At 52.6% G+C, this 27166-nt stretch overlaps 2 protein-coding genes across 8 annotated transcripts in view; one reads left to right on the plus strand and one right to left on the minus strand.

Annotated features, from left to right (window-relative positions):
• Positions 1–704: 704 nt before the first annotated feature.
• On the minus strand, positions 705–16608 carry LOC122698512 (translation initiation factor IF-2-like). 5 transcript variants are annotated; one of them, XR_006342352.1, is made up of 4 exons: positions 15941–16420; positions 14624–14730; positions 13198–13329; positions 11563–12497 (listed from the first exon to the last, which is right to left on the minus strand). XR_006342352.1 is itself a non-coding variant. In XM_043909637.1 (3 exons), exons 1-3 carry the CDS (start codon positions 16387–16389, stop codon positions 717–719), a joined length of 603 nt encoding a protein of 200 aa, XP_043765572.1. In that variant the 5' UTR covers positions 16390–16420; the 3' UTR covers positions 705–716. The 5 variants fall into 5 exon arrangements, 2 of the variants coding, with proteins under 2 accessions (XP_043765572.1, XP_043765573.1); XM_043909637.1 differs by lacking the exons at positions 11563–12497; positions 13198–13329 and adding an exon at positions 705–766 and having other exon boundaries at positions 14627–14730; XR_006342354.1 differs by lacking the exons at positions 13198–13329; positions 15941–16420 and adding an exon at positions 16472–16608.
• Positions 16297–27166, plus strand: part of KIAA1522 (KIAA1522 ortholog) — a 28095-nt gene continuing 17225 nt past the window's right edge. Inside the window, exon 1 of one of the 3 annotated variants that reach the window (XM_043909625.1) lies at positions 16297–16678. In XM_043909625.1, coding sequence (XP_043765560.1) covers positions 16444–16678 — 235 coding nt within the window. In that variant the 5' untranslated portion in view covers positions 16297–16443. Of the gene's footprint in view, positions 16679–25971; positions 26141–27166 lie in introns of those variants that run through there. The other 2 variants (XM_043909626.1, XM_043909627.1) reach the window with 2 other exon arrangements.

The following is a 27166-nucleotide window of genomic DNA, read 5'->3' on the forward strand; positions in this document are numbered from 1 at the left end:
GGATTGACTGGTTGGATCTCCTTGCAGTCCAAGGGACTCTCAAGAGTCTTCTCTGGCACCACAGTTCAAAAGCATCATTCTTTGGTTCTCAACCTTCTTTATGGCCCAGCTCTCACATTTATATGACTGCTGGAAAAACCACAGCTTTGACTATACAGACATTTGTTGGCAAACTGATGTCTCTGCCTTTTAATATGCTGTCTAGGTTTGTCATACCTTTTCTTCCAAGAAGCCAGCATCTTTTAATTTCATGGCTGTGGTCACTGTCCATGTGATTTTTGCAGCCCAAGAAAAATATCTGTCACTGTTTCCATTTTTCCCCCATCTATTTGCCATGAAGTGATGGGACCAGAGGTCATTTTTTGAATATTGGGTCTTACGCCAGCTTTTTCACTCTCCTGTTTCACCTTCATCAAGAGGCTCTTTACTTCCCCTTGGCTTTCTGCCATAAGAGTGGTATCATCTGCATATCTGAGGTTGTTATTTCTCCTGGCACTTTTGATTCCAGCTTGTGATTCATCCAACCTGTCATTTCTCGTGATATACTCTGCATAGAAGTTAAATAAGCAAGGTGACAATATACAGGGTGACAATGATGTACTCCTTTTCCAGTTTGGAACCAGTCCATTGTTCAATGTCTGCTTCTAACTGTTGCTTCTTGGCCTGCATACAGGTTTCTCAGGAGATGGGTAAGGTGGTCTGGCATTCTCATTGCTTTAAGAATTGTCCACAGTTTTTTGTGATCTACACAAAGGCTTTAGCCTAGTCAATGGGAAAAAAAGAAAACAAACTAGTCAATGAAGCAGTTTTTTTTTTAAATTCTCTTGCTTTTTCTATGATCCAACGGATGTTAGCAATTTGATCTCTGATTCCTCTGCCTTTTCTAAACCCAGCTTGTACTGGAGGTTTTCCGTTCATGTACTGTTGAAGCCTAGCTTGAAAGATTTTGAGCAGTATGTTGCTAGGATGTGAAATGAGTGCAATTGTGCGGTAGTTTGAACATGCTTTGGCATTGCCTTTCTTTGGGATTGGAATGAAAACTGACCTTTTCCAGTCCTGTGACCACTGCTGAGTTTTCCAAATTTGTTGACATATTGAGTGTACCGCTTTCACAGCATCATCTTTTAAGATTTGAAATAGCTCAGCTGGAATTCCATCACCTCCACTAGCTTTCTTCATAATAATGCTTCCTAAGGCCTAGGACTGTGGGTGAGCCAGGCATCTAGAGCATATACAACTCCCTTGAATCCAGACCCTGATTTCAGCTGCTTCAGTGAAGTTGGGGACAGTGCCCCACACAGGGCTGGCAGGGCTGGCAGGGCTGAGCTGTGGTGGCTGTTCTGAGGCTGAAGTAAGTGAAGTCAGCCACGGAGCCTTGGGGCTCTGTCCAAAGGTGTGGCTGTGCCGTGGGGCTTGTGACCCTTGTGCCCCTGTTTCCAGGGTCTCTAAGGATTACTATCAGCTCCCACCTCCCTGAACTTGGGTCTCCCTCCTGTGGGTCTGCTTCTCTGTGTCCTGGAGATGCCCAGAACACCCCGTGGCCACCCCACCACTCCAGACTTGGGAGTGTGAGCCACAGCCTCTCTGCCTGAAGGTCTGACTCTGTGTCCCTGACCCTGCAGCTCACAGCCTTTCTCCCTTTCTCCCTTGCTCCCTTGCTGCCTGGGTGTCCTGTTTCCGGCCATGTGTGGCCCTGACCAACCCTGGCCTGGCCTGAGGGGAGGGGTGGAGGGGATGGGAGGGATGTGCGCAGTGCAGCACTTGTTCAGGGGATCGGGTGGGACCGATGCCTGCTCTTGTGTTCCGGCCCCTGGCTTGAATCTTGGCAAGCTGGGGGTGGGGCGGGGTGGGGGCTGCCTCTCTGCCTGCAGCGTCATCTCAGCATCCGTCCCACTGGCAGAGCGGGCCCAGAGCCATCATGGAACCTGACCAAGAAGGCCCTTAGCTGGGCTCTCCTTCCAGGCTATTATTGATCCCTTTGCCTCTGGCTCCTCTGTCTCATGGCCTGTGCTCTGGGCCATGACAAAGACAAGGACATGCTGAAATGGGTGTACCAGACTGGGGATGCAACACCGGTCTCAGGGTGGAAGGTTCCATTAGAGAGAAACAGAGTCAGTGATGAGATGAGATGGGCTCAGTGAAGGGGATGGGGGCTTAGTGAGGAGGGCAGGGCTCAGTAAGGGGGGGTGGGGCTCGGGGGTGGGGGTGGGGGCTCAGGCAGACAACACCAGACCTCAGCAGCAAACTGAGGTCTTAGGGGCTCAGAAGTCAGGGCTGAGAGCAAGGCCCTGGAAGCCAGTGAGAGGGTAGTCTGGCCTGGGGTCACTGAGGACTTGAGAGTCTCTCTAGGTTTCCTTAGTTCCTGGGAGCTTCCTCCCAACTCTGGGGTCCAGAAAGGCAATCTGGAACCCTGGGATGGCCCTAGCCAAGGATCTCACTTACCCCTCAGGTTATAGCCCTTGGCAGGCCTCCAGGACTGGGAGAAGGAGAAGGGATGGGCAATGGAACCATGCCTCAGATTCTTGAGATTTATTCCCCCCTCCCCAGCAACCCCCTCACCACTGAGTTCTTCTTTTACAGAGGGTCTCCCCATTGATTGAGAGCACCCCGTCCCTTGAGAGTCCCCAGCTCTCTTTGAGTCTCTGTCTGCTTACTGAGCTCAGATCCCCCTCACAGAGCCCTCATGCCAGAACAGAAGCTGGTAAATCTTTCAGCGGAGTCCTTTAGGCCCTATCCTTTCTTACCTGCAGGGAGGGCTATCTGGACCCTAGACCCATCCACTCAGGTTGGACCAAAAGCCCTATTGCCCAAAGAATTGCAGGGGCAAGGAGAGGAGAGGTGCTCATTTGTATTCATTTGCATGGAGTTATTTAATATTCAAATGTCCGAACTTGGGCTGGTGAGGAATGGCTGCTAGCAGACATGCTGTTTGCGTGTTTCCTTTTTAGTGAGGGGAAACACCCCAATCCTCCTCCCTCTCCAGCTCCCCCATTTGGAGCCTGACTTGGCGGGAGCCTTAAGTTGGCCTCTGCAGAGAAGGTATAACTTGGAGAATGTTAAGTAGGAGCTATTTGGGTACTAGACCCCAGAAGCTTGCTGAAGACAGGTGTGAAGTGGGAGAAGAAGCAAGGATTCCCTCCCCATTTCCCAGAGGAAGCCAGGATTTAAAACTGGGAGTATTAATAGAATGAAAAGGGGGAAAGGCTTTTAGAGTATTAAAAACTGAAGGGGTTCTTAGGGATTTCTTAGACTCTTCACAGTGGCTACACGGGGTACATATATACACCACTGCTCCGTTCTGCAGCCACTGCATCCATGGCAGACAGGATTAATTGATCACGGCACTCTGAACCCAGAGCCATTTGAGGCAGCAGTTTGTATAGGAAATTAAATCTATGTATCTTCCCTGATTACTTCAACCCTTTCCTTTCCAGACAGGAAAGCTGAGGCCCAGAGAGGATGCAGAAAATGCAGACCATATCTACCCCCAACACAACCTGCCCAGCCTGGAAGCACAGGGGTCATTCTCTTGGAGGGTGAGGGAGGGCAACTCCACTCTGGGTAAGAAAACCATCACAAGAAGGTACGTCTGGGTGGAATTACAGGTGAGTTTGATTTACAACATAGGGCTTTTCTGCATTTCCCAGATTCTCTTTGAGCCTGAATTCAATCTGTAATCAGATATCCCCCAATAATACTAAGTGTATTTTTTTTTCCCCTTTTAAACACTACGTGGCACCTGCTTTAGGCATTATCTAAATCAACTCTGACAACCACTCTGGTAGGGAGTTGTTACCATTGCTATTCCTGTTTTAAAGAGGAAGAAAGAGAAGTCTAGACATTTGCCAAGGTCACACAGCAAGTGGTACAGCTGTGACTCCAACCACATTAAATGCATTGAATCAATCAAAAGTTAATATCAGGGATGACCGGGTCTACGGGAGAATGCTGATTTGCTTGCTCCTCTGTGACTTGCCCAGTGGCACTCTGGATGTTGTGTGGACAAACAGCCTGGGCCCCAGAGAAAGCTGCTGAGCAGCCCGTGGAGACAGGAGAGGCCTGGCATGATCCCCCACCCCTTGCCAGGACCTGAACACCTCTCACTGCCCAAGACAATGGGAACACTGTGCCCTGACAGAGTGCAGGATGGTGGGACACGGCCTGCCAAGGCCCCTGCTATTCCTCTCAGCATGGCAAAGTGCAGAGAGGATGGGAGATGCTGAGGAATGAGGTAGGGGGTGGCTCAGAGCTGAGCCAACAACAGCAAGGGTGGGGCAAGGAGTGGAGGAAGGAGGGTCTGCCCTCCACTGGGACTTGGGGAAGAGGCCATTTTGGCAGGAGCATGAGCCCAGTGCCTCCCTCCACCCAGCTTCTGCAGGCATCACCCACTGGTATGTCTGAGCTCTTCATAGCTTGGTCCACTGTCTCCAAACACCACCCCATCCTGTGTTCCCCAGGATACCGAATGAGGACGCCAGTGGGCCAGCCTTCCAATCTGTGTGACCTTGCCCAAGCCCCTGTGTCTCTCTGAATTTCCTCACTGGTGATATGAAGGTGACAGACCCTACTTTGCAGGCCAGACCCTACTTTTTCAAGGCAAGCAGAGCAGCAAAGGACCCCAGCTGGAGGGGGTGAAGCAGCCCAGCCAATGGTGGTTGTTAACGTGACAAGGGGGCTCCTCTCCCAGCCTGGCAGAGTGAGGACGGGCCAGGAGTCCTCATGGGGTAGGGGGGTGGAGCCCTCTTCCTTCCTGCCCCTTTCATCTGGGTATGGAGATGAGATCTGAGACCAGATGTGTGGCTGAGTGACTCAGCTCTTTCCTGCCTGGACACCCCTCCCCGCCTGCCTCACCAGGCTGGGCCAGGCAGTGAGACAGCAGACTGGACGTGGGGGTGGCTGGTCCTGAACAACCTCAGGGGAGCGCCGGGGGAGGGAGAGGGGAGGATGAATGAGGCTCGTGGAGCCTGGCCTGCGAGATGGGGGTGGGTTGGAAGAGGAGGGGCTGTCAAGGAAGAGAGTGAGGGTGTCCTTGAGTCCAGTCACTGCCGCTGACTCCACCTAAAATGCTCAAAGGCTCACCTGCCTCCTCCTCCCACCAGCCGAGCATCCCTTCCCCAATATTTCTGGACCAGCCCAAACCTGTTGGCCCCGCCCTCCTAGGCCCACATACCCGCAGGGTGCTCTCTTCCTTCCCTGTTCTCTCCTTCTCTTTCTAGCCAACCGCCTCCACTTTCTCACCTCCCACTCAGCAGGTCCTATTACGGACTCCCCGAAGCAGCACGTGGAAGCAGCTCTCTGGAAGGTTGCCTTAACTTAGTTGCTAAATCCCTCACCCCACCCTGATCTCTCAGGAACGGTAAGCAGTGCCGACCTGGCCCTTCTTGGGGCTCTTTTCTTGGCCTCAGATACCACCCTGCTGGTTTTCCTTCTATCTCTTGAATGGTTCCCTCTCTGATCTCAACTTCCGACTGTTCCCCTTAAAGGTGTGTGTTCTATAAACTTCCATAGTCTACCATTTGGAGGAGTGATTAAGTGTCTGGACTTTGGCATCGAATGAACCTGGTTTCAAATCCTGCCTCTGCCTTTTACTAGCTATGTAACTTTGGATAAATTACTTCTCTGAGCCTCAACTTCCTCCTCCATCAAATGGGTTGATATTACCTATCTCCTGGGGATCAAATGGGATAGTAGTAGTAGTGTTAGTTGTGTTGCTCAATCGTGTGACTCTTTGCAACCCCTTGGACTGTAGCCCACCAGGCTCCTCTGTCCATGGGATTCTCCAGGAAAGAATACTGGAGTGGATTGCCATTCTCTTCTCCAGAGGATCTTCCCGACCCAGGGATTGAACCTGGGTCTCTTGCATTGCGGGCGGATTCTTTATCATCTGAGCTATATGGGATGATATAAATAAAGCATGGGATAATGCACATAAAGCCTTCAGCACTGGGTCTGACATATAGTCAGTAGTCACTTCCTGGCAGTTGCTGTTAGTATCTTTTCTTCCTGGTAAGTTTTCCTCCTCACCCCACTCCCAACTCCTACCTGCTGGGCACATACCACTGGATGTCCTAGTGACACTTCAGACTCAAAATGTCCAAAAGAAAAATCCCAGCCCTTCTCCCTACCCCAAATACTAGCTTCTCTTCTTGACATCCCTATATCTTGAATTTTTTTTTTTTTTATGCTTTGGTTTTTTTGGCCCCATGTGAGATCTTAGCTCCCTGACCAGGGATTGAACCCACACTGTCTGCATTGGAAGGTGAAGTCCTAACCACTGGACCACCAGGGAAGTTCCCCCTACACCTCCACCCCCGTGCCTTTTCTTTTAAGGCCTCATCATCTTCCACTGGGCCCAACCTTCAGAATGTCATCCATTAATTCAACAAGTTCTTACTGAAAATGCAAAGCTATGTGCAGGGAAGACAGACTTGAAAAATCATTGTCTTTGCCCTTAAGGAGCTCGGAGTCTGAGGATGGAGACAAGCAATTTAATATAATGAGACAATTGTTCTGTTAGAGGTTTGTGTGGAGAAAGCCAGTCTAGGAAATCTTTTGAGAGAAGGGGATTTGAGTTGGCACTTGTAGGCTGAGTAGGAGCTTGAAAGGTGAATGAATCAGGGAGAGCTGAGGCACCAACCGCAGGCAAAGGCGCGGCCATGTGAGGTATGAGAGAGCAGAGACTGGCTGGGCTCTTAGAGATGGAGGCTCGTGGTTGGGTTTATTTATTTACCTTACAATTTAAATTGCATTAATTAATTAATTAATTTTACTTCTGGCTGTGTCAGGCGGCTTGTGGGATCTTAGTTTCCTGACCAGGGATTGAACCCAGGTGCTCAGCAGTGAAAGAGCAGAGTCCTAAGCACTAGAAGGCCAGGGAATTTGCCATGGTTGGGTTTAGAGAGCTCTCTTGGGGCAGCATGGAGGACTGCTGGGAGGAGGCAGAAGTGAAGGCAGCAGGGAAATGCAGGAGAAGGTGAGGGTCTGAGAGTTTACTCCTGCTTTGCCCTGCAGTCACTGCACAACCTTGGGGAAGTCACTTGACCTCATGGAGCCTCCATCCCTCATCTGTCAAATGGAGATACTAATAGGTACCCGAGGGGATGTTGGGGAGGGCTGGATGAGCTAATGGAAGGGAAAGTGCCGGACAAATGCAAGCTGTTGTTGTCAAATATCCGCCAGGGCAGGCTGTATTCCAGCCACAGCCCCACCTCAAAAATGGCCTCCTTGAGTCTCCTCTGAGTCAGCCCACATCCTCCCTGGCCCTGGGGTGGGCGGTAAGGTGCAGGGGACTCGAGGAGCACACACTGACTCTGGATCTTGGCTCACTGGCTGGGCGACTTGGAATCACTTTCCTCCCCTCTCTGAGCCTCATTTCCCTGGCTGCAAAAACAGGGCTGAGGCTCCAACTGCAGGGCTGTTGGGAGGATTCCATGGCACGTCGTAGGTGGTCATTAACTGCATTTGTCCCTGTCTCCTGCTCTCTGGTCCCCTCCTCCAGTGCCTGGCACCAAGCCGAGCAGAGTGGGAAACAGTAAATATTTAATAACAGATAGGCTGAGAGCTTCCTGATGGGAGGGACATGTGGAGGAGCCAGAGGACACCTACTCCCCCAGCAGGGTCTACACAGATATCCCCAGGCTCTAGGGGCACCCACATCCTGATCCGAGGGAACTCTTGCTGTCAGTGACTTCCTGGGGAATCCATCCAGCAGGGACACTCCCAGGGTACCCGAGTCCCGCAAATGTCTCCTCTCCTCTCCTCTCTTATTCTGTCACTCAGGGGGATGGATGGGGCTCTCATTCAACAACCATTCACTGAGCCCCTTGCCTCTGTCCAATGCTGGCACCAGAGATTCAGAGATGAAGGAGCCGAGTCCTTGTTCTTCAGAGCTTCTAGTCTAGCTGGGAGGGCAAGGGAAACATGTTTGCAATAACGTGGTGGTATGTGATATGGCCAGGGACTGACTTTTGAGAAAATCAGACCTTAAAGAAGGGACTTAAATTCTTTGTGTCTCCATTTAATAATCTGCAAAATGGGGACAAGACTTTTTATCTCTTTAGGGCTGTTGTAAAGATTAAGGGAGGCAATTATATAATTGGTGGCTCAGTGGTAAATTATATTCCCTGGTGGCTCAGTGGTAAAGAATCCACCTGCAATGCAGGAGACATGGGTTCAATCCTTGGGTCGGGAAGATCCCCTGGAGAAGGAAAGGTAACCAACTCTGGTATTCTTGCCTAGAGAATCCCATGGACAGAGAAGCCTGGTGGGCTACAGTCCATGGGGTCGCAAAAGAATTGGACATGACTTAGCGACTAAACAACAACAATTATATAATACACATAGGGCAGGTCCTGGAAGCTGGTCAGTCCATCAGTGGAGACACCTTGACGGTGCTGATTGTAAGTCATGGTGGGTGTCTGTGAGCACACTCTGGGGCAGGGTGGGGGGTGAAACAGAGGGCATTCTGCACAGAAGAGTCAGGGAAGGCTCAACAAAAGGAGCATTTGAGCTGCTCCTGAAGGACAAGTGCTTTATCAAAAGGAAAAATGGGGAGAGGCAGGTTGAGGCCAGAGAACGAAGGACTCTATGTGTCCAAGAGGCTGGGATTTATACTGGAGTCAACAGGAAGGGATTTAAGCGGCGAGAGGGACAAGGTCCAGATTTAACCTTAGAAGAGGTCCCTTTGGGGCATGTGGAGAAGAGATTGAGAGGTTAGGAGACGGGGAAGCTAGAGTTGGAGCCGTGCCTGCAGCATTTAGTCACCTGCCTGGCTCTCACCTGGGGTCAATGATTCAAAGGTTCCCGTCCCAGGAATATATCTGCCCCTTAACAGGAATTTACAGGGACAACGCCTTTAGCCAGAGGAGCCACCCAAGGGACCCAGAGCAATCAGACAGAAAGCCTGTTGGGCCAGCCCCGAGGTGCCACCCCTCCCCCTGCCCTGGGCCTCCCCTTTGTGAATCTGTGTCTCTGTGGTTGTCTGTGGGCTGAGGCAGCAGAAACAGTATTTTGGAGTGAGCCAGAGCTAAATCCAAACCCTGATTCTGCTAACTGGCTCTATGACCTTGGTCACATTTCTTAACCACTCTGAGTTGGTTTCCTGGAAAACGTTCAAACTTGTATTTTGATTATTTTTTAGACTTTCCAGTTTATGATCTCTCTCTCTCTTTTTTGACCACAAGGCAGGTGGGATCCTAGTTCCCCAACCAGCGAGTGAACCCACACCCCCTGCATTAGAAGCACAGTCTTCACCACTAGACCACCTGGGAAGCCCCCTAAACTTGTAGTATTTTTAAATGCTTGTATGTAAATGCATAGAAAAATATATGCATACTGCCCACTAACATGAACAGTGGTGTGGAGTGGGTGGGGAATGTGTGTGAAGAGGCATTTTCACATTTTACCCTATTTATTTCTGCATTGTTTGGGCCTTTTATAAGCACATATATCCTACATTTCGCATCTGTAAAAAGCGGGGATAACACTGCCAACTTCACAGATTGTCGGAAGGATTTTAAAAAGATCCTACAGATATAACTCCTTTCATGCTGCCTGTGCAGAATGGACCCCCACCAAGTATTAGCTCCTTTCTCTTCCTCTTGCCTGAATCTGTGTTGGGTTTTGTGTATTGATGTTTCTCCTTGTAACTGTTTGTTTATAATTATGTAACAAGGCCTTCTGTATACCTCTTTGATTTATGGGCCAGTGGGTATCTGTGTGTGTGGTTTTTGTACAGTGGATGTCTGTATGAGTGTGCATCTGGCAGTGTGAGCATTTGTGTATCTGTGTGTGTCTGTGTGTCAGCATGTCTGTGTAATTTGGTACATTTCTGCATCTGTGTGTGTTTACATGTGTTTAGACATCAGGCTATCTTAGTGTACCGGGGTGTTTATGGGTACCCAGAACTGTCAGTGTGTATCTGGGTTTGTGTTTTGGTGTGTCCCTGTATTTGGGTATGCCAGTGTGAACTGGTGTGCATGTAGGTCTGTCATCCTATCTTTGTGTCTTGGTGTGTTTGTGTAGGCCCCTGTGTGGATGCTGGGCTTCCCTGGTGGCTCAGATGGTAAAGACTCTGCCTACAGTGCGGAGACCCAGGTTCGATCCCTGGGTCAGGAAGATCCCCTGAAAAAGGAGATGGCAACTCACTCCAGTATTCTTGCCTGGAAAATCCCATGGATGGAGGAGTAGGGCAGGCTACAGTCCATGGGTCGCAAAGAGTCGGACATGACTGAGCGACTTCACTTTCTTTCCGTGTGGATCCTGGGGGGTGGAGGGTGTTGCTGAGAATCCACACCCAGATGTTTCCTTCTGATCATGGGCAGGGAGCTCTGCCCACACATCTTGATCCCTCCCCCAGCTTCCAGAAGGCCCTGAACGTGGGCACTTCCCTCCTAGCCCTGCCCTTGGGCACAGGGCCAGCCTCCCTGCCTGGGACTGGTGGAGTGGGTGTCTGCAAACACCTGGAGGCCCCACCCAGCAGCTCCCTACAGGAAGCCTTATCAGCTGGCAGGCCAGGCTGGTCATGCCCCTGATTTGAGGGTGAGAATTGAGAACTGCCGGCTTTCCTTGGAGAGCAGTGAGCCCTGTGGATCTTGGGGTCAGGAAATCCTGGTTCTCTCCGCCTAGGTCAGTGTCCATCTGGCTGGCTTTCTGTTTGTCAGATGCAGTCAGACAGTTAGGAAACAAAGCATGTCTCCATGGCAACTTGCCTCTGCCTTTGAACTTGGGCAGTTCAGTGGTTTTGTGGCCCCTTCTTTAGCTCAGCACTGGATGGGGATGGGTGGTGAGGATGAGTAATGAAGCTTCCGTATATGCTCCATGCATCACCCCACATGCCGCAACCCACTCCAGTACCTCTACACACACTCCTTTTCTAGGTGAAATCAGATGTTCCGATGGGGAAACTGGCACCCAGAGAGGGCAAGTGTCTTATCCAAAGACATCCAGCAAGTTAGTGGCAGGACTGAGATGAGCAACAGGTAAGTTAGTGGCAGGACAGAGATGAGAAACAGACTAGGCTAACTTTTCCTTTTTTAAAACTTTTTGCCCATACCGTGTGGCATGTGGGATTTTAGTCCCTGGACCTGGGATTGAATTCATGCCCCTGCAGTGGAAGCACAGAGTCTTAACCAGTGGACTGCCAGGGAAGTTCCTAACTTTATTTTTCTTAAGTGACATGTTAAAAACAACAACAACAACAACAAAAATAATAAAGTGACATGTTACTTTTAATGTTTTTGTTGTTCACTCAGTCATGTCCGACCCTTTGCGACCCCATGGACTGTAGCACGCCAGGCTTCCCTGTCCTTCACCATCTCCTGGAGCTTGCTCAAACTCATGTCCATTGAGTTGGTGATGCCATCCAACCATCTTGTCCTCTGTCGTTCTCTTCTCCTCCTGCCTTCAATCTTTATTTTTGGCTGTGCTGGGTCTTCATTGCTGCTCGGGTTTTTTCTCTAGTTGTGGCGAGTGGGGGCTACTCTCTAGTCGCAATGCATGAGCTTCTCATTGCCATGACTTCTATTGTACAGCACAGGCTTTGGGGCACGTGGGCTTCAGTAGTTGTGGCTCCCAAGCTCTAGACAACAGGCTCAGTAGTTGTGGCTCACGGGCCTGGTTGCTTCGCAGCATGTGGGAATCTTCCCAGATCAGGGATTGAACCAATGTCTCCTGCACTGGCAAGCAGATTCTTTACCACTGAGCTATCAGGGAAGCCTAGGAAGTCCCTAACTTTTAACAAGCCATTGTAGCAATAATAAAATCACCATAGGCAGAAAACCAAAGCAAACAAACCAAAAAGAAGCCATTAGGCTGGGCTGGTCGGATAACTTTTTTTTTTCTTTTTGGCCGCAGCATGCATAACTTTTTTTTCCTTCACATCATGCACAACTTTTTTCTTTTTCTCCGCAGCATGCAGAACTTACCCAACCAGGGATCTAACCTATGCCCTCTGCAGTGGAAGCACGGAATCTTAACCAGTGGATTTCCAGGGAAGTCCTGCATAACTTATTTCTGTGCAGACCTCAGAATAAAGCTTCTCCTGACACTTCTACCAAGATGTTAAAGATCTTACCATTTGCCTCTGCATGTGTGTGAAGTGCAGTATTTTCTAATTACTGACTAAAAGAAACTGCCGCAGAAATAAATTGAATGCTGGCTCTCAGCTAAAACCATAATCATCACCTGTAATTCAGCGTTTCAAATTTTTAGTCTATCAAAATGTCGGCATTGTTCCCGCTGACTTATTTTGTGGTAAGTAAAGGTTATACATTTTGATTGACAAAAATAAATTCATATGTAAAAGCACTGAATTTTATTTGTCAGGTAAAATTCTGGGGGCTTTTGTTTGAGAGAAAAATAAAAACTGCTAAAAGAAAAAGATTGAAACCCACTTGTCTATACTGTGGACAGTTCAGAGTGACGATTTGATCATAGAATAATAATAACAGGTCAATCTGGAGGCCTGGAGCACAGAGCCGGTGCTCAGGAGACAGTGGCTGAAAGAATGTGAGGAATCAGAGTTAATTCCAGTGGAAACGGCAGTGGCTACAGCGACCTCTTCTTTCTCCCAGTCTCCCCCTCTTCTCTCTCTTCCTTTCCCTTCCTTAACCTCCCAGGAGCTGGCAGCAACTTGGAGCTGGGAGGGAGCCCACAAGACTCCATTTCCTTTCCACACACGCCACTAACACCTTGGACCTCTCAACCCAGCAGGGAAAATGGGTGGAATTAGGCTTTGGGCCTGATTCTAAGAGATGCTGGGAGGATCAAAGAAGAACTCAACAGGGAGGTTGTTGGAAACGCTGCCATAGATGCCAGGAGCCACAGGGTAGGGGCACAGGAGTGCCTATGGTGGGGATGAGACCTGCAGGGTCCCCCAACTCCTAGGTTAGGCAGGGAAGAGGTGGAGGGCATCAGACACAAGGAGCCTCTATCTTTTCCTACTGAAAAGGATCAAAGGCTAGACATAGTTTGCTAAAGCCGTGGACCCTTTCCCCAGAAAAGATGCATACAGGTGCATCTGAAGTTAAGCAGAACATTTCTGGAAGTTCCTAGAGGCCCAGCTGTGGCCCCAGAATAAATACTTTCCTTTCCCAACCTTTGAAAGCAGCAGGGGTGAGGCAGGAGCACAAAGCTAGTGATCAATTAGAAACACACACACACACACACCCAGGAACACAAAGCAGTTTTAAATTTCACCTCTGCCCAGAGGGAGCTGTGTGTCTTTTGGCAAGCCACTCCACCTCTCTTTAGGCTTTCTTATCCTTGGAATAGGACTGTTAATCTCTCAAAATCATCAACTTTGCGGAACTGCTCCACCCTCCAATTGGTCTAAGAATGAAGGGAAGCCATAGGTGCTCTCAGCTGCGGCTGCTTGATTTACAGACCCTTCCCGGTGTTCCCTGTAAAATGAGGGTGGCTCAGCCACACCTTGGCCTGGCTGCCCAGTCTGAATAAAGTCCATGGGCCAGACCTAGCAGAGGACAAAGCTGGATCCTATGAAAGGCAGGTCTCCCAAGGGTCGGAGGATCAGGGAATGTTGGATTGGTGTGAGGGTCACCTGGGGTGGTCCTGAGTTTTCCAAAAACAGAGGGAACAGAGAATTCCCTGTCAGTACAGAGATTAGGACTCTGAACTTTTATTGTTGAGGGTCTGGGTTTGATCCCTGGTTGGGGAGCTAAGATCCTGCAAGCCATGGGGCACAGCCAGAGAACAATAACAATAACAAACAATAACAGAGGGAGAAAAGCTGGATGACCTCAAGGGCTACAGCCCTAAGCTTGGTTATGGCTCATTCCTCCCTGGGGACAGGCTGGCAGCTTCCTTCCTGGTCAGGTGACAGCCTGGCTCCAGGATGGACTTTGGGCCCTGCCGACAGGGGCTGCTGGGAAGTCAGTTTCCTTAGCTGCCCAGAGGGACAGCAAAGAAATGTAGCTGAGCTGAGCAATCGTGAATCCAGAGAGCAGTGTTGCAGGCTAGCCTGTTCCAGCTAGCCCTAAGAGGCTCAGAATCAGGCCTGTCTATCAGGCCAGGGGACAAACAGGAAAGCTGGGCTGCTGGTTTGCGGATGGCTGGAGATGGGTGGTGAGAGCATCTGGGTGTTGGAGTTAGAAGTAGTGAGGGGAATATAGCCCTGACCTCCCCCTACTCCCTTTTCTCTCCCCACCTCCAAGTCAGGGGGCCTAATCTGTGAGTTGACTCCTGGGGATTGTGGTTCAAGGGGAAGGCTTCCTGAGGAATTATATGAGCCACTGGCAGGATCAACTTCATGGGCATAGTCCACTTGGCCCTGCTCTCTGAAAGGCCCCATGCTTGATCATGCTCTGCTGTTACTTTCTCGAAATTTGTAATAAATGTTGAACAGAGGCCCTGCATTTTCATTTTGCACTGGGCTCTGAAACTGTGTAACCAGTCTGGCCACCAGGAAAAAAGGAGGTGCTGAAAGGGTGGGTGGGGGGCAAGGCTGCCCAACTATTCCTCTCCTGATCACCCCTTCCAAAAGCCAGAGTTTGTTTGCCGTCTCTCTCCTCCCTACCAGTCCATCCACATTATCCAACAGGCTGAGGCTCTGTGCATGCTCTTAAAGTATCAGCCCCTCCAGTATCACTTTTCCTCTGATACTCACCTAGTGCTGAACGGGGCAGAGAGCACCATGAGGACAAGCCCAGTGTGATCCCTCTGCATGGCCCAGTGATGCAGACTGATCCGGAATGGGTACTCTGGGATTGTGGGCTGGAACCAAATGAGTGATGACGGTTAGATGGGAAACTGGGGCCCAGTAAGTACAATGATCTGCCCCAGGCCCACCACGTGTGTGTGTGGGGGGTGGTGTCAGCGATGGCCCAGGTTTGCCATAGCTGAGCCCCTGGGGGCACCCAGGGAGCTAAGGCAAGTTCAAAAGGTCACACTGCTCACTCTAATCCCTCTACAACATCATAGTTAGTGTTGTTGACGCTACACCAGGGCTGACTAGGCTGAGTAAGGACAAGGAGAAGGCTGTTTACCAAGGTCCGGCTGGATGATAAAGACAAATTCTAACCGGTGGGATGATCATGATGCCCTTCTGAGTCAAAAGGGAGTCCAAGATCTCACAGCTGGTCCCTAGGGCAATTTCTAGCTCCTGGGGACCAGGCAGAGACAAGACTTACATTGTCAATCTTACACTGGTCCTCTGCTGATGACCCCCTCCATGCTCCTGGGCAATCCCTGTCTTCTTCTGGCCTCAGTTTCTCCTCTGTAGGAGTATCACTCCCTGGCCTGCCTCCCTCAGAGCCTCTTGTAGGATCAGATCATACAAAAGGGCTTCCTCAGCTACAATAAAGAGCCAGAGGCCTGGAGGAAACAAAGTATAGTATTTTTGTGATTCTTAAAGGCTTCCTTTCTCTACCAGCTTCCTCAGTCACACCTGTCACCTGCAGAGGATCTCAAAGCACCTTATAAAGCTGTGAGCTCAAGTCCAAGATCAGTTCTGATCAGTGCTGAGCATCTCAGTGGAAAATCCAGACCCAGACAGGAATGCTCTGGGGACTCACAGCCTGGCCCAAGGGTAAACTGAGGCATGGCTCTCCTCATCCCCTTACCCGCCACCCAAGGGTGAAGCAGGAACCCAGGAAGCATGGGTCCCAGCTCCACACTGAGGATTGATGGGTGCTGGGGGAAGGTGTGGTGAGGAAGGGGAAAGGAGAGAAGGGAGACTCTGGGTTGCCAGACAGGAGAAGAAAGCTCCAGGTCTCGGGTGGGTCTGAAATCTGTCTCTAGAGCAAAACCTCCAATACTACCCAGATCCTGGAAAGCATTCTCAGAACCCCCTTACTCCAGAAAGAGGATTCCAAAATCCCCCATCTCTTTCTGGACCGCACTCAGGACACCAAGTTCTCTTGGGATCCAACCCCAACATTTCTCTCCCCGCTTTCCCTGGGTACCCCCACCCCAGCGCCGGTACTTCTCTGTCCGAACCTTGCTCTCCTCAGCGGCCCCGCCGGGACGGAACTTCGGTACCGCCCCCTCCCACGCCCACCCCGCGACCCCGCCCTCTCGGCCCGAGACCGCCGCCGCGGCTCGGGGGCGCTGGGGGCGCTGGGGGCGCTGGGGGCCACCCTCCCTCGGGACCGGACCTCGCCCTCCGCGAGCCCCTGAGCTCCGGGACCCCGGCCGGCGGGCCGGAGGAGGCGGGAGGGGCCGCGGGCAGCGCCTCCCCCACCCCGTGGCCGCTCCCTCCCGGCCCCGTCCCTCCCGGCCGGCCTCCGCGCCCCGCCCGCCGCCCCGCGGCCCCTCCCGCGCCGCTCCCGCCGCCCGGCCGCTCCTCGCCCGCTCTGCCTCCGCCGCCCAAACTTTTCTCCGGGCGCGTCTCGGCGCGGCGGCCGCCTGCCCGCCCGCCCGCCCCCGGCCCATGGGCGCCCCGCCTCAGGGGGCCTGACCCCCGCCGCCAGGTCCGCCCGCCGCGCCATGGCGGCCCGCGCGCCCCCCGCCGCACCTGCGGCCGACGAGCCGGGGGGCCCCGGCGGCCCCCCGCGCAGGAAGAAGTCTCGCTCCGGCGCGTCCGGCCTCCGCCGCGCCTTCAGCTGGCTGCGGGGCAAGCGGCGCAAGAAGAAGGCGGCGGGGGCCGAGGGCGCCGAGCCGGCCGCCCCCCGGGCCAAGAAGGCGGACGACAAGGCCAGGAAGGCCAAGGGTAAGGGCCGAGGTAAGGCGGCCGGGCACCTGGGGAGGCGCGGGGCGGCGCCCGGGGTGCGGCTCGGGTGGCTCCGCTGGGGGTCCGCGGCGTGTCGGGAGGGTGCTGACTTCCTAGGCGTTGGTGCTGGGGGAGCGAAGAGCCCGGGGCTCTGTCCGAGCACCCCGACTTTGCGCTACCCCGCTCCCAGATGTCCCAGACTCAGCCCAGCCCCGCTCTAGGGGCGGGGGGACCCCCGACTGGGGCAGGGATCCCCCGGCTTAGACAAGAAGTGCTGGCCGCCCGGCTCTTGGGACGGTGAGGCAGTCCCCCCCTCCCCCAGGCTCACCCAGGTTCTGCCCTCTGCTGCTGAGTCAGGGGGTCAGAGACTTGACTCTGGCCTGGAGCCAATGGGAGAGGCAAGTGGCCTTGCATGTCTGGTGGGGGTTCCTCTGGGTCTGAAAAGTCAACTGCACTCAAAAGGTGTGTTAGCTGTGGAGGTGGATCTGGGTTGCCAGCCCCACACAGGACCCAGCCCGGAACAGTGACATGCTTTATGTTATTAGCAGTGTTAGCTTTTCCTACCTGGCCCCCCCTTACCACTCACCTGGGCCAAACCGCAAACATCCACCTCCTGGGGTGGTAAGCTCAGGATTTGTGCCAACAGCCCCTCCCACCACTCCTTCCCCCAGCCCGGCGTTGTTCCTGTGTTGGAAGTGTGCTTGCAGAGGGGGGAAACTGAGGCCCAAGTTAATGGAGAGGCTGTACCCGGGACAACGGTGGGTACCTGAAATACTACAGCTAATTCTCTTCCTGTAGGCTCCCTCTGGCCTGGTGGTTGGGCAGCCTGAGGGTAGGAGTGGCTGACCCAGCCCATGCCTACTGGGTCACTTTTCTTTTGGCCACTTGCTTGGTTCTCCCCTCATCTTCCACTCTGTTTGTGTCTCCTGATTGAGGGGGAGGGCATGAGTCTCTGCCAGGAGATGGGGCTCCCTTGGGGCTGCAGTCCTAGGAAGTCTACCTTTCCTGCTGGCAGTGCTAGTGCCAGAGGTGAGGAAAGGGTGGTGTGTGCAGGCCCATCCCATTCCACCGTGTTTACCCTCCCAGTGTCCTTTAACCACCTCCTCTGGAGGAGAATGAGAAGGAACACTTCCTGGGGTCAGGAAGAGGGTGAAAAGCCTCTTGTGTGATTGCATCCGGCCTGATCTTCCTTTTGGAAATGGGCCCTGCATCCCTGCAACCCAGCCACAAATGGAGGTTGGGTGTTGGGGCTGAGGTCACTGGGCCAAGCCCTGAGGGAAGGTTTGCAAGGGGGATGTTTCCAAGGGCAGCTCCCATGATACATGAAACCTGTTCCAGGGCTGTTCCACCAGGATTCAGCCTGAAGTCATCTCATTCACAGAGTCCTGGGGCAGAACTGGACAAGATGGGTTGTGGTCCCACTGTCAGGGTTAGAGAATGAAGGCTAATGGTGTAGCCCAGGCCAGTGGACCATTCTCTCCTGGGAGACCAGCCTGGGGTAGGGTGGGGTGGTGGTGGTGAAGGGGGAGACAGGAAAACTGACTCTGTAGGTCCCTGCTCTGACAGCCTGGTTAGAGGTCACTGGGTCAGTGGTAGACCTCCCCCGGCCTTGTGTTTGGTGTTGGGTAGCACTGGGCTCTCTGGGCAGCAGGTCGGCCTGATTTGGGCCCACGTGCGTGGGCCAAACCTCCCTGCCCCTGGCTGTTGTTTCCCCAGGTCTGGGGGTGGCCCCAGGTATGTCTGGAGGGAGTCCTGTTCCCTTTTGCTCCAACCTCCTATTATTCCAATTGTTTCTTTGTCACCTGCCCGGCCAAACTTCTTTTCTGTTTATTAAGAGAAATAAATCTGATCTCTCTAATCTCCACTGGCACCGCTGGTCAGGAAGGGGAAGCCCAGAGAAGGCTTAACTCTTTCTGGGGAAAATGTTTAGAATGAAGATTTGGGGAGAGAGGGAGGAGGCACACACACAAAGTTCCTCGGAGGTCAGGGGCCTTTGCTACGGACGTCATTATTTCCCCCCTCCCAGGTGCTGAACCAAAGACCCATAGATGCAGGTCTTGGCTTCCCTAATCTCAGTCCCCTACTATAAATGGGAAAACTGAGCTTGGTATAGATTCTGAGCCTGTATCTTTCCTGCTCCCTTCACTGCCCTGCCACATACTTAAAAAGGGAAAGGAGGAAGTCTGACATTTATTATTCTGAATGTGCCAGAAGCCCCGTATCCATGATCTCATTTATACCCATTTGCAGATGAAAAAAACTGAGTCTCAGGAACAGTGAGTGATTGATTTACCCACCTGGGATTTTAACTCAACTCATCTGACTCCAGAACTGGTCCTACTTTCTTAATTTACCCAAAGACACAGACCAGGGGGTAAGGCTTAAAGATCTCCTTGTCCAACCCATTCTACAGATAGGAAGAGGCCCAGAGAAAAGTGAGGGAACTTGGTAGAGTAGGAAGAGTATCAGAGGCAGGCAAATTGATGAGAGTTCACATTCCTGGCCCAGCGGTTAGCAAGCTTGGTGACACCAGGCAGGCAACTTCTCTGTGGTCTCATCGTTTCCATTACTCTCTTTGGAATAGAGGGGACCTTTTCACTGGGGTATCCGTCCAGGTAGACCCATATCCTTGATGGGTCTGTGAGCTTTCTCTCCAAGATTCTCACAAAAGAGGATGTGAAAATTACATGAAAGTGAAGTCACCATAGAAATGTAAGGGGTTGCTGTTATTGTGTTTGTGAGTTTATTTTATTTTATTTTTTTGTTTGTGAGTTTATTCACCTGAGTTGTAAGGACCCAGTCTGGAAGGAATGGGCTCTGAGGTTGATAGGACAACTCTGGCCTGGGCCGTGGCCTGCTGCTTTCCAGCAGGTTAGTAACCCCTCCAAGCCTCAGTTTCCTCATCTGTAAAATAGAGATGATAAATCTTGGCTTTACAGGGGTGTTTCAAAGATCAAATCAGATAACAGACATGCAAGTGCCTTGTGAACTGTGGAGCGTGGTGCGGAAGGCAGGAAGTTGTTGCTGTTGTGATGCTGAGGACTTGAGTATTAGCTGAGTTTATTCTTATTTGTGTTTGGAAAACAATTCATTGCTTACACAGAAGGTGGAGTCTTACCTTTGTTCAATGGAGGACACAGGCACCGAAAACATAAAAAAACAAAACAAAACACCCCCCAAAACAAGCAGGAATCCATATTTTTCAGAAATATCACCTGGACTCTAGACAAGTATGTGGGGAGGAAGTGTTTCTGGGACAGAGGCCAGGACTGGAGCCCGGGAGATAATCGGGGGAGGCTTCCTGGAGGAGGTAAGCAGGGTGTGGAAGGAAGGCAGGGTGTTGGCTAATTTGAAGGGGAACATGAAGGCTGCTACATGCCAGACCCTGGCCAAGCATTTTCATGAATGTTTTCCCTTGTTGTCCTCAACAACCTGGGAAGAAGTTTATAGGTGAGAAAATAGGCTCAGAGGGTAAAAGTAAGTTGGTCAAGGTCATTCAGCTTCATTCATTTGAAAAAGACATGTATGTGCTCAGTCGCTCAGTCATGTCCAGCTCTTTGCACAACACTATGGACTGTAGCCTGCTTGCCTTTCTGTCTATGGGATTCTCCAGGCAAGAATACTGGAGTGGGTTACCATTTCCTCCTCCAGGGTGAAAAAGACATATTCCTTACCATATAGTGTCAGGCACTGGTCAGGGTAAGGCAAATACTTGGGACAAGACAGGCATGGTTGTCACTTGCATGGAAGTGATGAAGACAGCGTGGTAGTGACAGAGCCACTCAGTTGGCCTCCCGAGGCCTCACTCCCCACACGAGATAATATGAGGTTGGAAGTGTTTCTGACTCTGGTGGGGAGTAACTGTAGAGCTTGGGACCACCTTTGGGGAAAGACGTATGCCAGCCCTCCTGAAGGTTTCTCTCAGGCAGGGGGCAGTGGCTAGGGGCGGGGGTACTGATAGTGAGAATTTAGGAGGTACCCTGCCAGGTTCAGCCGATTTGACCCCATGAACTTTGGCCCTCATTCATGGCAAACCGTCCTTGGCATGGGGTTACAGAGAGACTCCTGAGTGTGAGTTCTGCTTTGCCAAGTCCTGCCCCACTTTTGGCAAAGACACTCTCTTAATAAAGATGGGGTTTAATGGCCTCCACTGTTAGTGGCCCTTTCTCATTCTAGAATTCTGTGGGTTTGAAAATGGGCTGGAGGAGCAAGCCGGAAGGGAGGCTGGGGGTGGGAGCTGTGTTAAGGGAAGGAGAGCCTGCCTCTGGTCAGTAGGGTGGACATGACATCAGGACCCAGTGGCCTGGATGTCATAGGAGGGTGGGTGAGGAAATGCAGGAGAACGAGGTGAATGGTGCCAAGTCTTCCTGCTGAGGAAGGGGCCTGTGTAGCTCTAAAGCAAACTGAGGACTCACAGGCACTTTGGTTAGTGGTCACTTTGCCTCTCTGAGTTCTGCGTGATATCTCTTTGCCTGTCGATAAACACATTTCATGCAGTTCCACATTCGGTGCCATTGCATGCACTGATCCTCACCGAGGATGTGTTCTCTCTCCTTTTCCATCCAGAACTCCTATTCATCCTCAAGACTTGGCCCAGTGTCATCTTCTCTGTGATACTCCCGGGGAAATCACTGCCCTGGACTCTACAGCAGGGTGCTCAAGCGATTTGGAGTTGGACAGGATGTGCTTTTCTGGCACCTTCTTCATGGGGAGGGGCATCTCAGCGTCCTTAGCCTGGGGCCTGGACTAATGTCATATGGGCTGGGATGCGTCCGTGGGGGAGTGGCTTCCCCAGAGGAGTCTGGGTCTGCCTCCTCCAGGCCCCTCTGAAGGAATGAGCATTATCTGCCCTGGGTTCAGATGGGAGACGGTGTCTCACTAATTTATTTCACAAATACTTCTTAAGTTTTTAATACTAGGTACTAAGTACCTACTATGGGCCGGACTCTGTCCTGGGGATGAAAGAAAGACAAGATCCCAGTCCTCATGAACTTCTTGATTTGAGGGGGTTGGTAGACACTGAGCAAGTAATTAAGGGTCAAGAAGTGTAACCAAGGAGGGAACAGAGAGATCCCAGGGGGGAATCAAAGACAGCTTCCCCAGGTGACATGAGCTATAACAGAAGGATGAGGGGAAGCTGGGGTTGAGGCATTTGCAGAGCTGGAATCAGGCAAGGCTCCTGCAAGGGGTTGGGATCAGCTGGCTGTCCGGTTCCACGAGCACAGGCATCAGCAGACATCACTATTCTGAACACCCTGAGGGCAGGATCTGGGCTGACTTGTATTTTCCCTCTGCCCTGCCCAGCACAGGGCCTGGCCCTAAAAAGTGGCTTCCGGTGATAGGTGGGTGGTATGATATGGGTCCCCAGAGCATGGGCATCTCCAGATCCTAGGTGCTCAGAGCTGATGGCCTGAGATGTCATGGGGAGCCCTTATGGCACATACAGATGGGCATCTGAGGCCCAGAGGAGGAAGTGGCTTGCTGAAGGTCATACCACCAGTCAGTGTTGGAGGCAGAACAGGAGCCCACACCTGCCAGGCTGACCTCAGCTTCCCCACTCCTTTGTCTTGACTTCAGATGGAGAATCCCGTTGCAGAGAGGGGCCTCTATGGGGGTGGGATGAGAGGAGCAGGAAGCGAGGCCAAGAAGGCCTCATTCATCCCCTCCCTTAGCTCTGACACCTTCAGGGGCCGTTTCAACTGCCTCTCCTCCCTCCTCACGGAGGCCCCAAATCTGTACCCCCCCTCCCCTGCCCACCCCCGTGGCACAGGGCCCAGGTTCTCCTGGAAATCCCCCTCAGGCTGGGGGGGGGGGGGCGGCCCTCCCCCCCCACCACTTTCTGCTCCTGAAGCAGGGCTGCCAGCGAGATCTGCTGCTCTGGGGCGGCTACACCCTGTGGCCAGAAAAATCTCTTAATCTGTTGTCTGCAGAGGGCAGAGGGGGAGCCTCCCTCCACCCACCTGCCCCTTGGAAATTCCCCTCTCCTCAAACTCTCAAAGCTGTCTCAGCTGCTCCTGGCCTGTCACATGCTGAAGAAAACTAATAAGAGGAGGCATTGTATATTGTTGAGGCTGCAGTGAATGTGCTGGGGTGGGGAGAGCAGGTACACCCCTCTGCCCCCATCTGAAGACCCCACCTCCAGTCCTGTGGCTGACATGGGGAAGGAGGTTGGTGGAACCAGCTTCCTTGTCCACCTCCCCCCATTACTACACTCCCTAGGACTCTGGGCTCCATCCACTGTCCTGGGGGCCTTCATCAATCAAGCAGGGCCACTCAGCAGGGTGCTCTGTGTTGGCATGGAGGGGTCAGACAGAGACAGCTCAGCCTGCCAAGGGCTCAAACCCTGAATCTTCTGTCAAAATGCATGCTTCCCAGGAGGCTGCTGGTGGGGCCTCTTCTAAGTCGGGTCTCCTGCCTGCTTACAGACACCCTCTCCTCCAAGTCCCTAGCCGGGTGAGGGTCAAGAGACACTCAAGCCCTGTCTTGTGGTTCCAGGAGTTCTGGTTCATTCGTCTTCCATATCACCTACTTCTTCCCACCAGTCATACCCCAGGATCTCCTGGGCACTTGGCTCATTGGTAGTACTCGTCCCCCCCAGGCCCAGGAGCAAAGCACAGCCTTTGCAGTGGAAGGCTGTAAGACTGGGGGAGTGCCTTAGCCTTTTCCAACTGTGCCTCTTCACCTCCACCAGCACTTAAGGTGCCATCACCACCACCTCCACCAGTTTCTGTAAAACACGTGGGACACACCTACTGTGTGCCAGACGCGATCTGAGCCTGGGGCTACTAAGAGGAGTGACAGGATCACTGTCCTTGAGAAACTTGTTTTCTGGTTGGACAGGGAGATGCCAAGGAAACTAACTGTTGCCTTGAAACAAGTGATGGTATGGGTGTGATCAGTACTGTATCAGCAGAGGGGAGCCCTGAGAACTGGGCTGCAGAAGGAGGGGGGCAAGGAAGACATGGAGAAGGACATTGGCTAGCAGGGCCCTGGGGACAGGCAGAGGTGGAAGAGGAAGGAGCATGTGTGAGGCCTGGAGATGTGCACTGGGAAGCCACAAGCAGTTCTGTGTCCTGGGGCCCTGAGAATGAGAGGGGTGTGGTCAGAGATGAGGCTGAACTGGTGGGCAGGACTAGCTCCTGCAGGGTCTCCTGTGAAGGCTATGGCACCTTCTAAGCTCTCTGCATGCCTGTCCTCACTCCATTCATGCCAAGGGGTTTGTATTTTACTCTTGTGTTTTCTGTCTGCTCTCCCATACCAACCTTCCCCTTCATGGGCTTCAGGTTCCCCACCTGTAAATTAAGGGAAATGGACCAACAGATCTCTGAGGTCTCATCTAGCTCTGACACTGGGACCCTCTTCTCTGTGCAAAGCAGGGAGTCTGGTGCACATGGCGTGGTATACAGTGTGTGCTCAGTAAGTATCTTCTGGGTGGATGAATAAAATACCAGCCCCCAGGGACTGCACTGTTGTCAACCTCAGTCTTTCAGCAAGAGAGGGGCCTCAGGGAGGGTGTGGATCAGCTTTAATTCTCCCATCTTGCAGGGCAGGAACAGGGTGTCTTAGAGCCACTGGGCATAAGAGGCAGTGTGGTGTGGTGGAGGGGCTTGCCCAGGTGGCAGAAAGATGAACCATAAGGGGATTAGAACTGAGGACTGTGGACTCCCAGCCCAGTGGAGCTCTCTCTGTACCAGGCTGCCCCTTGTTGGAGAGATTGTAGAGTGATCATAAAGGAGAGTCACTGCTCAGTATGCAGGGCCCTGGGCAGGTCCCTGGACACAGGGGACTTGTGAGAACATGAGAAGTGGATGCCTTAGGCAACCTGGAAGGCTTTCAGAAGAGGTAAAGCTTGGCCTGGGCTTTGAGAAACAAAGACTTGTATAAGGGGAGATGAGAGAGGGGGACACATGCATAGACATGTATTGTTTCATGTATGTTTACCCATGTGCTCCATTACTTACACATACACCCCCCCCTCCCAATGTAGATATGGGTATGTGTGTGCATGCTAAGTCGCCTCAGTCGTGTCCACCTCTTTGTAACCCTATGGACTGTACACCAGGCTCCTCTGTCCATGGGATTCTCCAGGCAAGAATACTGCAGTGGATTGCCATGCCCTTCTCCAGGGGATCTTCCTCAGCCAGGGGTCAAACCTGCATCTCTTATGTCTCTTGAATTGGCAAGAGGGTTCTTTACCACTAGCACCATCTGGGAAGCCCAGATATGGGTGTATCAAATAGACAGTTGCACAGTCATACTGATCCACAAAAGCACATGAAGTTACACAGTCTTAGAGACAAACCTTTTCACTTACATGCACAGAAGCAGACTGTTACACACTCAAATACACAAAAATCAGTGATATTCCACCAGCTTGAGAGTCAAAATTACACAGGCAAATATGCAAAAACACAAATTGAAACCAATGTAAACAGACTCAATTATATGTATACAGGCATGCGGTCACACTCAGATGACTACACAGAGAGGAACCTACATGTTCAGGGTTACAGATAACACAACTACACAGCCACATTCAAGCACACAAATACAAATGTCCAAGTATATGTCCTTCAAGGTCATGGAGAGGCACAGATAAAGTGGAGGGGTAGGTAGCTTGAACCAGTGGGTATTGGTCTCAGTCTGGGTTTGAGTACTGGCTCTGTAGCTTAATGCTGTTTGACTCTGGGCTCATCAGTTAACTTCATGGAACCTCAGTTTTCCCGTCTGTAAAATGGAGATGACAAAAAGTATACCTACCTTAATAGAGTTGTTTTGTGGATGAAATGAAGTAATGCATGAAAGCAGTTATCACAGTGCCTGGCACATACTATGTGCTATATAAAAGTGTTCTGTTATTATTTTGAACACGGTTACTACAGAAATATAGTCAGATAGATACATTTGTACAAACAAGCAGAGACGAGATACGCAGACACGTGACACTCACGGGGTAGTGGTTGGTTGTCCCTAGCAGCAGCAAGGTTTCGGACCCCGCCTCTCTGGAGCCCGGGCCCCTAGTTCTCTTGGTTCCACTGCAATCCTCAGAGGCAGGCAGTCCCTGGCTTGGGAGGGCGAGCGACTCGAGGGCCCCACCTGGACAGGCCCGGCCGTTCCCAGAGCAACTGGGCGGGGCGGCTCAGCAGGTCTCCCAGGTCCTTGGAGAGGTGGGGCCTGACGGAGCTGCGCCAGGCCCCGCCCCTTAACCGGCCACTCCCCTCCCCGGCCATTGGCCGCAGAGCCCGGGGGCGTGGCCGAGCCGGGGCTGGGGGCGCCTGCGGTGGCCGCCCGCGCTTCTCTCTGCCTCCCTCCTGTGGCTGCGGGCCCGGCGGCCGGGCTGGTAGGGCTGCGCTAGGGTTCCCGCGCCGGCTCCCGCGCCCACCATGGGCAACTCACACCACAAGAGGAAGGCCCCCAGCGGCCCCCGGGCCCGCAGCTTCTGGCGGTTCGGGCGGTCGGCGAAGCGGCCGGCAGGTAGGGGCTGGGGGTGGGGGCGGGGCAGGCGGGGAGGAGGGTCTGCCTGCCGCAGCCGCCGCCGCCGCTGCTGCCCCCTCCCGGGGCTTGTCGGGTGTGAGTTTGGGGGGGCCGGGAATCCCCCGCACAGACCCCACCCCTCACATGCAGACAGACACATGTACGCACGAATACCCGCGGGCGGGCGCACGTACATGTTCACAATCTACACGGTCACATACACAACACCCACTGAGACGTATGGACATGCAGACACAAAATCACATACACGTTCACACCCACACCATCGTGGGACCCACGGATCCTGAGACTCAGGTACACTTACCTATGTATACAGCTTATACAGCCACACAAACACCACCACACGCACAGATTCAGGCACAATCATTCATGTAGGTAGAGTTGCCCAACGTCTTAGGCACACATGTATACACAGGTTCAAAATTGCACAACCATCCAGACCCTAAAGCACTTATACACACACAGACACACTCACGCACGCACATTTGGTCCCCAGGCTTTAGCCCCCACAGGCTGAAAGTTTGCAGGAGGGAGGGGAGACAAAGGTGAAGGGGAGAAGCAGGAGCCCAGGGGCTGGAGACTCGGGCCGCCTCCATCTGGCGTGATCGGGAGTCGGACTGGTTCTCTGGGTTCCCTCCCCACCCCCATCCGCACCGCCGCTGCCTCTATCTGTCCCCCTTCCCCCCCACCCGCGGTCCCCGTGGTCGCTGCCGCATCTCCCCCTTTCAGTGCAGCCACTGAGCTGGAACGCAGTCCTTCCCGGCGTGCTGCGGGATCCCTCCGCGTGTCACATTCCATCCTCCAAGTCGGGGGGAGGGGGCAGAATTGGGAAGGCCTCCAGCTCCAGGGCTGGGAGCCGGAATTCCTGGTTTCCTCTAGCGGGTGTGGCGGTTCAGGGTATCCCCGCGTCCCAAGGGGTGTTATGGAGGAGGGGCTGTCGAGAGTGCCTAGTTCCCTCACCTGGTGAATCCAGACATGGGATAGGGGCAGGACAGTGAGCCACCC

The sequence above is a fragment of the Cervus elaphus genome, chromosome 8, assembly GCF_910594005.1.
Source record: "Cervus elaphus chromosome 8, mCerEla1.1, whole genome shotgun sequence".
Lineage (NCBI taxonomy): Eukaryota > Metazoa > Chordata > Mammalia > Artiodactyla > Cervidae > Cervus > Cervus elaphus.